The sequence below is a fragment of the Prionailurus viverrinus genome, chromosome A2, assembly GCF_022837055.1.
Source record: "Prionailurus viverrinus isolate Anna chromosome A2, UM_Priviv_1.0, whole genome shotgun sequence".
NCBI lineage: Eukaryota > Metazoa > Chordata > Mammalia > Carnivora > Felidae > Prionailurus > Prionailurus viverrinus.
The window spans coordinates 64638991-64655613 of NC_062562.1; the positions used below are offsets into that span (position 1 = coordinate 64638991).

General features: G+C 43.3%; 1 protein-coding gene and 1 pseudogene across 5 annotated transcripts in view; both read left to right on the top strand.

Moving 5' to 3' along the window:
* The window catches only part of SPATA48 (spermatogenesis associated 48), a 53490-nt gene that overhangs the window by 21246 nt on the left and 15621 nt on the right, over nucleotides 1-16623 (top strand). For all 5 annotated transcript variants that reach the window (XR_007150202.1, XM_047849131.1, XM_047849133.1 and 2 more), the window contains exons 3-6: nucleotides 4057-4133; nucleotides 9877-10015; nucleotides 11884-11951; nucleotides 15848-15889. Coding sequence is in view for 4 of the 5 variants with exons in the window: in XM_047849131.1 (XP_047705087.1) it covers nucleotides 4057-4133; nucleotides 9877-10015; nucleotides 11884-11951; nucleotides 15848-15889 (326 nt within the window). In the remaining variant the exon portion in view is untranslated. The remainder of the gene's footprint in view (nucleotides 1-4056; nucleotides 4134-9876; nucleotides 10016-11883; nucleotides 11952-15847; nucleotides 15890-16623) is intronic.
* On the top strand, nucleotides 1269-2215 carry LOC125161104 (2-hydroxyacyl-CoA lyase 1-like; annotated as a pseudogene).

Here is a 16623-nt window from a genome sequence, read left to right on the forward strand (position 1 = left end):
GAACAATGATGAAACTATAACCTATTAAATCTTGTATGATGCAGTAAACACTGCTGAAAAGAACAATATTAGCCTTTTATCCTTATATTAGAAAACAAGGAGGTTCTGAAAATTAGTAATTAATAATTAAGACACAAGAATTGTTAAATTAAACAAGAAGAAAGAGGGGAGCCTGGGTGTTTCAGTCAGCTGAACGTCTGACTTTGGCTCAGGTCATGATATCATGGTTTGTGAATTCGAGCCCCTTGTCGGACTCTGTGCTGACAGCTCGGAGCCCGGAGCCTGCTTCGGATTCTGTGTCTCCCTCTCTCTCTGCCCCTCCCCACCTTGTGCTCTCTCTCTCTCTCTCTCTCTCTCTCTCTCTCAAAAAAAAAAAAATTTAAACAATTTTTTTAAAAAAGAAAGAGAATTAAAGAGTAGAGATCAATGGAAAAGAGAAAAGCTACATGAGAGAAAACTTTAAACCAAAAGCTGTTTCTTTAGAAAGATCAAGGAAAGAGATCAATAAAAGACATTTTATTAGTACGATCAAGAAAAAGAGAGAGAACATATATTAGCAACATAGGAAATTAAAGAGTTTATTACTACTGATCCTGAAAGCAAAATAAGAAAATATCCTAAACTATATAGTTTGCCAATTCGTTTAGCATTTTAGGTTAAATGAACAAATTTCGTTACAAATACAATTTACCAAAATTGATACTAAATAAAATGGAACACCCCCGATTGATTATGAAATGAATGCCCCCGATTTATTAAAGGAATTTAATTTTCTGATCAAAAATCTTCCCACACTGAAAACCCTAGGATAAGATGATTTCGTTGCTGAATTTTGTCCAACATCCTAGGAAGAAATCACATCAGTCTAATGTAAGTTATTTCAGAAAATAGAAGGCACACTTTGCAACTAGTTTTAGAGGTCTGACTTAACTAATATTCCTGAACCAGACAAAGACATTACAAAAATTAAAAAAAGAGGAAATTACAGACTAATATTCTTCATGTACAGAGACACAAAAATTATTACCAAGTATTAACATATCAAAACCAGTGATATATAAAAAGGTCAGTATATTATGATCAAAGGAGGTTTATGTCAAGAGTGAAAATATTTCCTTAACGTTCAAAACTCAATCAGTAATAATTCATCCTACTGGTAACCATCAGTATGTTCTCTATAGTTAAGAGTCTGTTTCTTGGTTTGCCTCTTTTTTCCCCCCTTTGCTCGTTTGTTTTGCTTCTTAAATTCCACTTGTGAGTGAAATCACATGGTTGATACCTGTACAGAAGAATTGGGGGGTAAGGTAAGGCCTGCTGTGACTTTGCCGGGAGTCACCAATGTTCACCAAACAGCTTTTAGAACCATTTGATAGAAACACCAGGGCAGTGTCTTCCAGAGAGCAAGTGGTGGAAAACTCTGGGAGGGAAAAAAAAAATGAAGAGCAGGGAAGATCCTTCCAAGAAATGTGTTAGTGTAGGATGGAAGGAATCTGCCTGTCTTGTCTGGTAGAGGAATGTAGGGGGCCGCCTCCTCCATGCTGGGTATAACCTCCAACGGGCCAAAATAGCACAGGAATTAGCTTCTCCCAAATCCCTGCCTGTGGGTGATTACACAGCCTTCTCCCATGCGCAAGAACAGGTACACAGAGACTGTTTTGTGGTACGTGAAGGAGCAAATATAATGGACGCTGGACGCACCCTGCTTCCAAATGCCCTTCCTCGTTACAGGCTTGCTGCTGGCACCTTGGGAACGATGGGAGCTGGTTTGGGATTGGCCATTGCAGCCTCTACGTTGGCCAAGATAGAGCCCAGGGCAGTGGGTCTTCTGCGTGGAAGGAGACGGTGTATTGGGGTCTTCTGCACCCAAGTGGAAACCATCTGCAGGCACAACTTGCCATTCGTACCTTTGGTGGTGATTCACAATGGAACTTGTCAAAGTGTCGACGCAGACGCTTGGAACGAAATGTTAATATTTGGAGATGCTACTACAGTGGCCCCTCCAGTCTGTCTTCTGCCAAACTCACATTATAAGCGAGTTATAACTGTGTTTTTTAGAGGCAAAGGGTATCTTGTACAAGCGCCAGAAGAACTCCAAAAATCACTGAGCCAGAGCGTGGCAGACACAACTAAACCCTCTTCTATCAATATCATGACTAAGCCATGAGCCACATGGAAGGCCCAGGATTTTCACTGGCTGGCCCACTGTAATACATAAATAAAGATGCCAGAGGAGTTTTCTCTTTCTTCCAAGATGGAATTTTATTTTCCACAGCAAAATTACTAAAATATTAAAATTAAAAAAATTTTCTAAATGAAAAAAACTATATATAGAATTCAGCCTAGCAACAGAACAATTACATGATTTCACTAGATGTAGCTTTTTTTTTAAATTTTTTTTTAACGTTTACTTATTTTTGAGACAGAGAGAGAGAGAGAGAGAGAGAGAGAGAGAGAGAGCATGAACAGGGGAGGGTCAGAGAAAGAGGGAGACACAGAATCTGAAACAGGCTCCAGGCTCTGAGCTGTCAGCACAGAGCCCAACGCAGGGCTTGAACCCACGGACCGCGACATCGTGACCTGAGCCGAAGTCAGCCGCTTAACCGACTGAGCCACCCAGGCGCCCCTCACTAGATGCAGCTTTAATGAAATTTAAAGAAATACAACAAACAGGTTTAAACAGAGACTAGAAATAGGGGAAGGAGGAAGTGTTGTGAACAGGAAAGTGGACAGTGGTAGCATGGAAGGTAAAGATGGCAGACAGAATGAGAAAGTCTAGTATTTGCCTGATGGGAACTTCTTAAGAAGAGAATAAAGAGAATCCATTGGCAATAAAAGGGTAACAATGGAGATTTGTCCAAATTGGGGGAAGTTATGCATTCTGAGATTAAAGAAACATAACGAGTCTTTAGCCAGATGAAAAAATATACCTTCTCCTAAACACATTTTCTCCGTGGGAAAATCAAGACGAATATCCTAAATATTGCCAGAGGGTGGGGACGGGGATGCAGAATACTTGCAGACAATTATATTCCGTGTACTTCCAAAGCAACAATAACCATCCAGAAGCCAATGAGGTGTATGTAGGTTACCAAAGAATCATAGCCATTAAACTAGAATTCTAAATTCACCTGGAACAGTATTAAAAAGTGAGGATGAGTTAGTTCAGAAACAAAGCTAGAAGTTTGTATCCTTGAAAGAATTACTGAAAATTGAACTCCAGCCAAAGAGAGTGGAACCAGGAAAGAACAAATTGGGTACCAGTAGCAGAAGTAGACAAAGAACCACTGGCAAAATACTGTGGAAAATTTAAATGAATAGTAATACTTAAAGATTCTAATGACAATTAGAATATAATAATAATATATATTTAATTACATATATAATATATTATTAAAATATAATAATATATTATATAATTAATATTAATAATTATAATAATCAACTAATTTCAATGAAATAAGATGAAAGGTAGGAAAGGGGAAGTGTATCAGAGCTAATGTCCTATTGTTAAAAGACAAGTCACACAAGACTTAAAAAAGTTTTTTTTAAATGTTTATTTTTGAGAGAGACAGAGCACAGGGAGAGGGGGAGACACAGAATCCAAAGCAAGCTTTGGGCTCTGAGCTGTCAGCACAGAGCCCGACATGGGGCTCAAACTCATGAATTGTGGCATCATGACCAGAGCCGAAGTCAGACGCTTAACTGACTGAGCCACCCAGGCGCCCCTAGACTTTTTAAGATGTTTTATTTACATGGTGCTAAAAACATCATTTGCCAGCATTTAAAATTCAAGAGCTTTCTCATAAAAATGTGACTTTCCATTAACTTGAATACACATGTTGTAAATTTTAACTTAATCACTTAGGAGACCATACATAGAAAGTAAGTTTCCAAGACAATTGAAGAAAATAGGGAAGCATTAAGCCTGGTCTGTGGAAGGGGTGCTATGAAAGGAGAAAAATGGAGAACAAGGAAAAAAGAAAGCATGTTTGTAGAAAACATTAGCAATTCCCATGTGTATCTGATCTCCTTTCACTTATTATTCACACCTTCTAGGAGGATGGAGAATCACTTTTACAGCCAAACAGGAAATATAACGCGAAGGACTCATTTTACAGGTCCTCAACACAAAAGTAAGCATTTTTCCCAGTAGAGTTTTGATTTAAAAATGTATTTCTTCTGGGGCACCTGGGTGGCTCAGTCGGTTGAGTGCCTGACTCTTGATTTTGGCTCAGGTCATGATCCCAGGGTTGTAGGATCGAGCCCCGAGTCAGGCCCTGCGCTCAGCACAGAGCCTGCTTGGGATTCTCTCTTTCTCTCTCTCTCTCCCTGTGCCCCTCCCCCTACTCTCTCTCTCTAAAATAACAAAATTAAAATTAAAAATAAGGTATTTCTTTCATCTTTTGTGACACATCCCCCTTTGTGTCCACAATGTCCTGGATGCTGTGAGTAATTCAGAAAACATCAGACACAGATATTTACTCACACTGATGGCTGAAATAAAACAGGTCAAGGGAGAGTCTTAAAGAAAATCTACGGGTAATAGAAGCATAAAACCAAAACATAAAAGAAATGGTCAGTGAGAGGAGGAGATAAGAGTACAGCATCATAGAAAACAAGAGCAGAGAAAGCCTGAAGGGGTTCATTCACGCAGTCAAAAACCATATTCAGCTTTTGCGATGTGTCTGTGCCTTAGGCTGTGAGGTTCGTCAGGGAATAAGGCGGACGGAGATCTCTGCTCTCAAAGAGCTCTCATTCTAAAGGCAGACGGACAATAAGGACAGACATAACACATAAATAGCTCATATCCTAGAAGACGTGGAAACATAGAAGAGAAAAGGTAGACTGGGAAGAAGCATCTGGAGCGTCCTGTGTATGGACGGTAGGCTTCCGTAGTGAATAGGATGTGGGGAGGGGGGGCTCCTTAAGTGATGGGGTTTGAGAGCAGCTCAGAAGACCTAAGGGACTGACTTGCAGATGTCTGGAACGAGCATTTTCCAGGCAGAGGGAATATACAGCCGTTTGGAAAGCCTGTGTCGGAAATGTGCATAGGGTCAGGGAAGAGAGGGGGGCTAGGGTACCTGGAACAGAGTAAGGGGGACATTAGGAAGAGAAGATGGCAAAAAGCAGGGAGTGCCCAGAAGCTGATGTCCAGGGGCATTTTTTTTTTAATTTTTAATGTTTTTATTTATTTTTGAGACAGAGAGAGACAGAACATGAGCAGGGGAGGGGCAGACACAGAATCCAAAGCAGGTTCCAGGCTCTGAGCTTTCAGCACAGAGCCTGACCTGGGGCTCAAACTCACAGACTGTGAGATCATGACCTGAGCTGAAGTCGGATGCTTAACCGACTGAGCCAGCCAGGCGCCCCAACATTTTAACCAACTGTAAACACCAGGGCTTTATCTGTGAGGGAAGTGAAGGTCTAGCAGAGAAGCGGCAAGATCAGACTTGCATAGGAAAGCAACATGGTGGCCGCTGTGTCCCCAGCCAACTGATTGGGTCAGGGAGAATTGGGAGGCATCTCTAGAGGTCGGGTAAGGGCGGCTCATTGGGAAGGTGGTAGGAAGGTGTCAGCCGTGGCTGGCTCCTGGATGTGTTTTAAAAGTAGAGCCGACACAATGTCCACATTGGAGGTCGTGAGTGTCAGGGAAATAGGAGTCAAGAACAATTCCAAGGCTTCGGGCTAAGCAGCCGGATGGAGATGAGATTGATTGCCATTCCTTCAACACGGTTGGAAGCAGGGGAGCGGGTTCGGAGGGAAAGGTCAGAAGCGCATTTTAGAAGAGCTGAATATAAAGATGTTCATGAGACATCCAAGTGGCTATGGCAAGTAGGCAGTGGGGTGTGCGGGTCTGGGGTTTGGGAGAAAGGTCCAAGCTAGAGAAATAAGTGTGTGTGTGTGTGTGTGTGTGTGTGTGTGTGTGTGTGTGTGTGTTGGGGGGGGGGTCATGTCCTAGAGACAGGTGTGAACTGGCAGGCACGCAAAGGGTGTAGGGAGTGAAACCGCAAATGGCCAAGTACGATGGGCACTGGGAAGGGGTGATTGCAATTGCCCAGTGGGCTTTTTGAAGTCAGCAGGGCCACAGAGAGTGGAGAACCGATAAGGATGTGTGTGCACCCGGCAAAGCACCCACCCCCCCAACCCCTCCCTCCCAACACTGTGCTGAACCCCACTGACGTGCTGCAGATTCCAGCTTCGTGGTTTTCTTTCCTACCGATGGCACACCCAGCACCCAACAAGTTCATGAAATATACATATGATCGGATATTTTCCCAGGCGGCTTATAAAAATATAAAGAGTATATAAGAAACGTGGGATCAAAATCAGAATCATGCTCTCTCTCTCTCTCTCTCTCTCTTTCTCTGCAACTCTTGTTAGCAGAAGAAAACAGCATCGGGTATTTGTTGACGAACATGGTGCCATTTTGTTCATGAAAATGTCACCGAGCAGCCCTTCCTCTTGTGTGTTTTGTGCCTAAGAAATGTTCTGGGAGATGCCCGTCCGTTGTGCAAGCTTGGGTTTCAATCATCTTTGCTTAGCTTGCATCGAGTTGAAAATGAAGGCTTTGTAAAGAATGTTACTTCAAGCCCATTTTGCGGCTGAGCTGGGGGAAGGAGAGGCAAATTCGATTTGAACATACACTTGCAGATTCAAAGGCAAAATCCTACTTTTTTTTTTTTTTTCTGTGAACAGTGCCAGCTTTTAATTAGGGATGATTTTCGTTCTAACCCCTATTTCAGCCTACAACAGATAATGAGTCAGCAAAATCGCTACAAGTCTGTATGGCAAGTTTGCAACAAGATCGCGTGCATTGTCTCCCCATTGTAAAACGGCTTCAAAAAGTATGGGAACCTTCATTTCCACACAGTTCTTTTCATTGGGGTCTCGGCCACAGCTTCTTTTATTCCTTACGAAGAACGTTGTTCGTGTGTGAGCCTTCATTAACGCCAAGTGGTAAAAATATTTATCCTGTTAGAATAGGCTGCATCTTGGGGCACCTGGGTGGCTTGGTCGGTCAAGTGTCTGACTTCGGCTCAGGTCATGATCTCACGGTCCGTGGGTTCAAGCCCCATGTCGGGCTCTGTGCTGACAGCTCAGAGGCTGGAGCTTGCTTAGGATTCTGTGTCTCCTCTCTCTCTGCCCCTCCCCCGTTCATTTTCTCTCTCTCTCTCTCTCTCAGCCTCCCAAAATTAAAATAAACGTTAAAAAAAATAGGCTGCATCTTTTTAGCAACTCATGAGAAAACAAATGACTGTACTAATTTGTATGACTGTTCTAATGAAGATGCCTGTACTAATTTATACTGTTTACCAAGCTGCGATGCTTTAAGAGCACTACTCAAAAAAGCCAAATAAACTTCATTGACATTGAAAAAAAGAAGAAATACATGATATGGAGCTGGATTCCGGAACCATAGAGCAAGTTGAGAAAAGAGCTCTGGAGAAGATGTCGACAGCCTGGGAGCCGGTGGTGAGATCCCCGGTTCTACCTGCCATCTCTGGGGCTTTGGCAGCCTGCACTCTTTTGGGCCCTCAAGTTTCTCATCTTAAAAATGAAGGATTATAACTAAATGGCCTCTGATTTCCTCTCTGGATTTTGATTTTATCCCCTATTGTATTTTTTTGAATGTTTATTTATTTTTGAGGGGGGCGGGTAGGGGCAGAGAGAGAGGGAGACACAGAATTCGAAGCAAGCTCCAGGCTCTGAGCTGTCAGCACAGAGCCCAACGCGGGGCTTGAACTCACAGACCAAGAGATCGTGACCTGACCCAAAGTCTGATGCTCACCTGCTCTACCAACTGAGCCACCCAGGCGCCCTTCCCTTACTGTATTCTCATCTTGGTTTCTATCAGAAAAAGTTCCAGTGGTCATTTGAGAAACAGTTAATGATTTGGCTAAATTTGTGATGCTTTATTCAGAATTTTTTTTATGTTTGTTTCTTTCTTTTGTTTTTAAATCATTCTATTTGATAATCTCTTTTAAAATATATTGGGGGCGCCTGGGTGGCTCAGTTGGTTGGGCATCCAACTCTTGATTTCAGCTTAGGTCATAGTCTCACAGTTGATGAGATCGAGCCCTACATCAGGCTCTGCGCTGACAGTCCAGAGCCTGCTTGGGATTCTGCCTCTCTCTCTCTCTCTCTCTCTCTCTCTCTCTCTCTCTGCCCCTCCCCCACTCCCTCCTGCACTCTCTCTCTCAAAATAAATAAACATTTAAAAAATAAAAGGAACAAAATATATCATATAAAAGTTTTCTTAGGGAAAAAACTTTTGTACCCTGTATGGAAAACTCCATAAAGTATTCATGAAATGTATCAGAGGCTCAAACCGAGATGCATCTTTGAAGACTCAATTCAACTCAGGTTAATTTCTGACTACACTATCCAGATATTGTGTCAGAAAAGTGCACCATTTAAGCTTTTGCTACAATTAAAAATATTTCATGAGAGTTAGCTTTCCTTCGGGAATTTTCGGACTGAGTGAGTTGAAAACATACACGCCGACAAACACACTGTGGAGCCATCACTGTGCTGTCTGACTTCACAGATATTAATTTATTGAATCCTCACATCATTCCTAGGTGGCAAATATAATTTGTATGTTGTGTATTTTTTTAAAAAAAGTTTTTTAATGTTTATTTTTGAGAGAGAGAGAGAGACAGAGCATGAGCAGGGGAGGGGCAGAGAGAGAGGGGGACACAGAATCCGAAGCAGGCTCCAGGCTCTGAGCTGTCAGCACAGAGCCTGACATGGGGCTTGAACCCATGAACTGTGAGATCATAACCTGAGCCGGAGTCAGACACTTAACAGACTGAGCCACCCAGGAGCCCCTGTATGTTGTTTCTTATCTGCTCCTTTATCCCAAGCACCTAGCACAGTGCTTGAAATATAGTAATTTCCAAATAAATATTTGTTTGGAGTCTATTTCACTGCATCGGTCATGTATATCTGTCAAAAAGAGCAGAACTTTCAAAACTTGAAATACCATTTAAAGATGGTACCTTTAGATACAAATCCTACGTATACAATCCTCGCACTTACTAAGATGGCTGGACTCCTTGTACCATTGGTGTGGTGGGACAACGGGAACGTGGCTCCCTCTTCAGAGGCGGATAATTTGCATTTGCATCCTGACATCCACCACCAGTAGCTGAGCGACCTTAAGCAAACAAATTCCATTCTCTAAGCCATCGTTTGTTTATTTGTCAGTTAATGGTCTTTTGGCCCTGCTGTGAAGGTCAAATGATTTTTCTTTTGTGTCAACTATAAGATGTATATAAATAGGTGCATTGGTTTTCCACTGCTGTGTAGCAGATGACCACACATATATCAGCTTTAGACCACAAGACTGTGGTCAGAATGTAAGCGTGCCCCAATGGGGTTCAAGACTTGGGGTTTCTCAGGCTAGAATTGGAGAGTCAGCGGGGGCTGGATCCTTGTCTCCCAGGAGCACTGAGATTGTTGGCAGAATTCCATTCGTTCCAGCTGCTGGGCTCGTGAGATGTGTCTTCAAGGACAGCTGAAGAGTGTCTGATGTGTTATTGTCTCTTTTTAGGAGGCACCTGTTTAGGTCAGACCTACTTAGGAAAGCCCACCTTTGGATTCACTCAAAGTCAACCAGTTAGGGGACTTAATCACATGGGCACAATCCCTTTGCCATATAAAGTTGCCATACAGAGTATCGCAGGAGTGACCTCTTGTCATACTTACCCGCTCTGCCCACGCCAGACGGGAGGTAGTTATATATGACATGTACCCCTAGGGGGCAGGAATCTTGGGGGACACCTTAGAATTACCTGCCTGCCATGAGACCACGATGATTCATACCAATTGCAATATGCATTTTTTATAAAATATCATTATTTAATTTCACAGAGCTTATGAAGTTGTTCCTTGGGATAAGATGCTACCACCGAAACTCGATCCAGAAGAAACAACAGTGGAAAAAGCTGCTGACCCGATTTCACAGTGCTTTACACGGAAAAGATATGAAGGGGTACCAGCAATAACCCAGGTCAGTGACCAGGGACCTTAATTGCACAGGCATCATTCCTTTTCCTATATATAAAGTTGCATTTTCGCAACCATGCATTTATTTCTAAGCTGAAGTCCAAAACTTTAATACTCATTCTATTGTAAGAAATATGGAAAGCACGCATAAATATGTACACTTATGGAACTAAGTTCCCTGTTTTAATATTTTAACATTGTCTATGTTGGACTTTTTTCTAAAGTTTATTTATTTTGAGAAAGAGAAAGAGCACATGGGCACAAGCGAGGGAGGGGCAGAGAGAGAGAGAGAGAGAGAGAATCCCAAGCAGGCTCCACGACAGTGCGGAGCCAGACACAGGGCTTGATCTCACAAACTGTGAGATCATGACCTCAGTCGAGATCAAGGACTTGGATGCTCAACCAACTGAGCCAACGCATCACTTTTATGAAGTGAAAGCCACGCTCCTTGACAGGCCATGTCTCCAGTTCTGTTATTTGCCCCCACTCAGCCTCCCCTCTTCCCCCCCCTGCCCCGCCCCCGACATTGTGTTCCTCTTGCTTCTCCAGCCCCACCCCCACACCGTGCTCTACTGCATCACTTTCTACGCGGAACCTCAGTGGAGTCCTCATGGGCCATACTCTTCCTCAACACACCATGTTGTTTTGGAAACAGGGCTCTGTTGCCTTCAGTATTCCATTTTTTCCAGGCCAAATCCCGTGAATCTTTCAGGTGTTATCTTGGACCTCACTTTTACCTTTCCAACCCTGGATTAGATGTCCCTGCTCTCTGCCTGCAAAGCATCTAGCTCCTCCTTCCATTGACCTCTCTTCCTGTGGTTCTGTTCCTCGCCCTGCAGAAGTCTGACAAGCACTGGGGCCACCTCTCATAATGTAGCTCTTTGCGATGTAAAATAACATAGTGCTAAAGAGGAAGATTATTCTATTGACATACGGTTCTAACCAGGGGCTCTTAAGAGGTTCATGAACCACAGGGTGAGAAGCCCACATTATTTTGAAAAACTTTTTTGGCTTTTATAGAGAAAAATGGCAGCGAGAGAGGAAAAACATGACTACAATAATATAAAGTCTCGGCCCGGGATTTGCACGTGCCTTGATTCTTACGGCTGTTTTTAAGAATCTCTCACCTATTTTAAAATGTTTTTACATCTTTTGAAAATTGGTCACTTTTTCAACCTATCTTTGGCATTTAATTAATCATACCAGGATCCAAAGTTCTCCCCAGCAAGATGAGGTTCAAAGCTCAGGGTCTGGGCAGGACTGAAAAGGGGAGACCAGCCTGGGGCTGCAGAGAGTGAACCTAGGTGGATCCAAGTGAAACATAATCTCTGGGATGAAAAAAATGAGACCTTTTCTGGGGCACATGGGTGGCTCGGTTGGTTAAACATCCGACTTCGGCTCAGGTCACGATCTCACAGTTTGGGGGTTCGAGCCCCCCCCCCCCCCATCGGGCTCTGTGCTGACAGCTCAGAGCCTGGAGCCTGCTTCGGATTCTGTGTCTCTCTCTCTCTCTCTCTCTGCCCCCTCCCCACTCATGCTCTATCTCTCTCTCTTTCAAAAATAAATTAAAATGTCAAAAACAAAAAAATGAGACCTTTGTCAGGACTTCAATCCAAAGGAGTTGGATGATGAGGCAGATTCCAGCTGTGGGAAAACAAACTGGGAAACTGTGGGTCTGAGAGCAGAGCAGAGACCAGAGGGGCTCTGGGGCAAACCCCCGAAGTGTTAAGGATGCTTGGGGAGTGCGTTCTGTTGGGAGCCTGGGGCTTACCATTGATGCGCTGGGGACTGTTAAGAGCGCTAGAGATTATATACGAGAATTTACGGTAACTTGTTCATTAACTATGTCCTTCATTTTGATGCCGATTTTAGATGGTTGGTGGACTCTGGGACAGATTTCAAACAAGATCTTTCTTGGCACCCATCAAGCCAGTGACTTTGTAAGTTTTATCTCCTCATGATCTCGTTACTAAATTTTTCACTAAAACATCTTTGTCATTAATATATCTGGTGCTCCATGGGGTGCCTGGGTGGCTCAGTCGATTGAGCGTCCCACTTCGGCTCAGGTCATGATCTTATGGTCTGCGAGTTTGAGCCCCGCGTCGGGCTCTGTGCTGACAGCTCAGAGCCTGGAGCCTGTTTCAGATTCTGTGTCTTCCTCTCTCTCTGCCCCTCCTCTGCTCATGCTCTGTCTCTCTCTGTCTCAAAAATAAATATTTAAAAAAATTAAAAAAAAAATATGTCTGGTGCTCCAGCCCACGGGTGAGAGAGGGGCTGAGGGGCGTATCCTCTAGAGAATATTCCAGAGACCTCAAACTTCCATCCCTGGGACAGGAAAGAGAACCCAAATCTGTCTCAGTTGCTCAGCGATGCCTGCCTGCCTTTTCTTACACCTCCTTAAAATTTAGACTATGAGATATGCCACAACTATTTAAAAATAAATTGTCCTTTAAAAATGAATTTTTATATCAGTAAAAAAAAAAAAAGATGAGGTGAAAATGTGCCAAATTATAATCGAGTTGAACTGCCACGTCTACTGTTACAAATAGTGACAATATTGAGAAAAATGTTATCTTGTCAGCAAACTTAGATTTTGCCGAGCCATATTCTAAAAATAATGTGTAATTTTCTTGATAAGGATTGTTTAAAATATGTTTTGCCAATGTGTAAAACATCCCAATATAAAAAATAGATTCCAGCATATATGTTGAACGGCAATCATTTTTTTAAAAAAGAGTATGACACTCAAAAAATATAAGACTCTCGAAAACAAAGCAAGCTGATGTCACTGTGATCATATTCAAATATCTTTTAAAAGAATAAAGATGGAAGGCATTGGTACCCGTTCTTACATTACATGAGCGCTAACAAAAATACCTTATTAGTATCTTATTTACATCACGTGGTGAAATGGCAGATAACTCACGCAGATGATAAAAATTTGTATTCCAGTTTGTACGAATCGTTGCATTTTTTAAATAAGAAACCATCCAATGAATGAAAAGCTTTATGTCTTCGTCAGTAGGCCACATCTCCGAACTTTCAAGAATGCCGCTCATCCTGCAACCTTCGTCTATGCAAAGGTTGCACTGAGGATCCCACACTAAAACCTGTATGGGAATGTTTCTGCGGCTGTACTCAGAGTGCCAAAACCTAGAAACAACAAAGGTATCTTTCAACAGGCCAGTGGAAAAGTATACAGTGGATAAACATATACATGAGTATACAACCAATGTTTTAATGTTTATTTGTTCTTAATAGAGAGAGAGTTATGATACAGAGACAGAGCACAAGCAAGGGAGGGCCAGAGAGAGGGAGACACAGAATCTGAACGAGGCTCCAGGCTCCGAGCTGTCGGCATAGAGCCCTACGTCGGGCTCGAACTCATGGACCGTGAGATCATGACCTGAGTCGAACTCAACCGACTGAGCCACCCAGGCGCCCCGGTGTGTGTGAATCTTAAATGCATTTTGCTCAGTGAAAATAGCCACACCCAAAAGGTCACATATTGTATGACTCCATTTATATGACATTTGGAAAAGGCAAAACCACAGGAAGGGGATAGAAAAATGGCGGCCAGGAGTTGGGAAGGGGGAAAGGGATGTGCATGGAGAGCCTATAAGGGGAACATTAGGGTCATGAACTGTTCTGTATGGTTCTGTGATGGTGGCCACATGACTCTTTGTGTTTGTGAAACCCAGAGAACTAACCACCACAAAGAACAAAGTTTACTGAAGGCAACGTGAACTAAGTACATACATGGAAACACCAATACGTATCTACATACATTCCTGCCCAGGGTGCTGGGGGAATCCAGGATGGAATGCAGATTGTGACAAATGAATCTGTGCTACAAATAAATGACATGACTACACTTGAGTGGATGGGGGCAAAACCGGGTGGTTTTAAAAAAGGCTGGGCCCTAATAAATCTGGAAATAGTATTTTGACCGAAAAATGTAAGGCTAAAGACAAAAGGAATGCATGGCATATAAGCGCTATACTCCAGGTGGTACGTGTGTACCCGCAGGGTGTGTTCCCGCAGGGAAGTGGGTTGGTGATTCTAATACTTCTGACATATAGGGTTGAACAAAATGAAACTTTTGGTGGGTAACAGGAAGCAAGTTTCACGCTGTCAGGAGGAAATACGGGTAAGTAGGGGAGAAAGGCTAAGAGATGATCAGGACGTATCCTGTGAACTCACGTTTACTTTAATACAGATAGCAGATACAGAAATAGACATAAATATGCGGGTATACACAGACTCCTACACATCCACCCATCCCTAGCTCTGTCTGCTCAGAGGACCCGGGAGCAGGGACACCCCAGCAGCCACAACCATATCTAGCACCCACATGCTGGCTTTGAATCACCATTCTCCGATCAAAGAAATTGTGAGACCCTTGGAGAAATGGCTGATTCTGGGGTGGGTGTGGGGAAAATACAAAATAGACCTGGAGTTCCTTGTGAGGTTGTAAATAACGGGGATCTTGTGCAAGTCACTGCACTCCGTGCTATGGCCATTTCATCTCCACCATGGAGGATTAGACTGGATGGTCAGTAGGATCCACTCAACATGAAGATTCTGTGTCTCAGCAAACCAGGGGCTTTGCCAAATATTGCCCCACCAATCACTAAGGAGGTGTGCAGCAAAAGGGAAACCTAGGGGGCGCCTGGGTGGCTCAGTCGGTTAAGCGGTTAAGTGTCTGACTCTTTTTTTTTTTTTTTTTAATTTTTTTTTTTTTTCAACGTTTATTTACTTTTGGGACAGAGAGAGACAGAGCATGAACGGGGGAGGGGCAGAGAGAGAGGGAGACACAGAATCGGAAACAGGCTCCAGGCTCTGAGCCATCAGCCCAGAGCCTGACGCGGGGCTCGAACTCACGGACCGCGAGATCGTGACCTGGCTGAAGTCGGACGCTTAACCGACTGCGCCACCCAGGCGCCCCAAGTGTCTGACTCTTGATCTCAGCTCAGGCATTGATCTCAGGGTCATGAGCTGAAGCCCCATGTTGGGCTCTGTGCTAGGCGTGAAGCCTCCTTAAAAAATAGGGGGTGGGGGTAACCCAAGAGGGGAGGCTCTGAAATAGGGCTAAAGAGAGCAAGCAAAGGGGCGCCTGGGTGGCTCAGTCGGTTGAGTGTCTGACTTTGGCTCAGGTCATGATCTCGCAGTTCGTGAGTTCAAGCCCTGCGTCGGGCTCTGTGCTGATGGCTCAGAGCCTGGAGCCTGCTTCGGATTCTGTGTCTCCCTCTCTATCTGCTCCTCCCCTGCTCACATGCTGTCTCTCTCTCTCAAAAATAAAGATTGAAAAAAAAAAAAAAAAGAGAAAGCAAGCAAAGACATGTGTGTCCATGACACTTGGAGTCAGTTTATTCTGCTTTGGCTTTTCACTTAAAACTACATCTTTAAATCACCTCTGTTTACCATTGCAAACTTTTATGTTATTATTTTTTATTTTATTTTATTTTATTTTATTTTATTTTATTTTATTTTAAGTTTATTTATTTACTTAGAGAGAGAGAGAGAGAGCTAGGGAGGGGCCGAGAGGAAGAGAGAGAATCCCAAGCAGACTCCACACTGCCAACACAGAACCCAACATGGGGTTTGAACTCACAACTGTGGAATCATGACTTGAGCCAAAATCCCGAGTCGGATGCTTATCTGACTGATCCACCCAGGAGCCCCTACATTACAAACTTTTAGAGGTTAATTCCCAGGAGGCATCTCCAAAGAGATTAAATCCCAGGAGGTATCAATAAGAGAAATACTGTAACCCTTGGATGCTTATTAAGTGAACATCACTAACTCCATTGTGCACATTTTCTCTTTCTCTCAGTGTGAGTCCAAGTTCCAGAAGCAAATACATCCCTCTTTATACGTAAGTGATACCGTTTCTTAATGTTTTAAAAATTACTAGATTTACATCTAAATTGTAATTGCTTTCAGCTCAGTCATGTCTGTAATTTATTGTTTAAGACAATTTATACTTTCGAACAGAGTTCTAACGTTTTGCCAGCCCAGAGCCTGCTTAATGTCAGGACTTTCATCACAGATTTGTTAAAGATTATGATAAAAGAAAGAAAGGGGGAGCGGCATTTTTTCTGTTTCCCCAAATTGGTTATTTTATGAAGTAAAATACCCTGGATGCTCCTAATATTGGGTGTTGTCAACCAGAAAGGCTTTTATACTCGATGCGGAAGATACGACGTGCTCCCTAACACTAAGTACGGGAAAATGTGTCTCCTTTTTCTTCTGAGTTTAAATGTGGCTCTCCATGGAGAAGTCACAAGACTTCTCACTGTGTCCTCACAGTAGTAGGGCTGTGTGGGCCCCCTAATCCCACTCCGATGGCTTCGCCCTCGTGACCTGAGCTCCTCACACCTCCTGCTCCCGTCACCTTTGGACATTAGGATTTCAACACAGGAATACGGGAGGAGCATAAACATTCAGGTCATGGTGCCTTGGAACAGAGTAAATCCAAGAAAATGGAGGCCCTGGGCCTTTAATCTTTGCCCTTGCTGCCGCCATTACTGTGGCCTCTTCTGCCCTACGATGGAGCTGACTACTCTTTCCAACTAGTGGCCCCAGCAATGGGACAAGGACACTACGCCC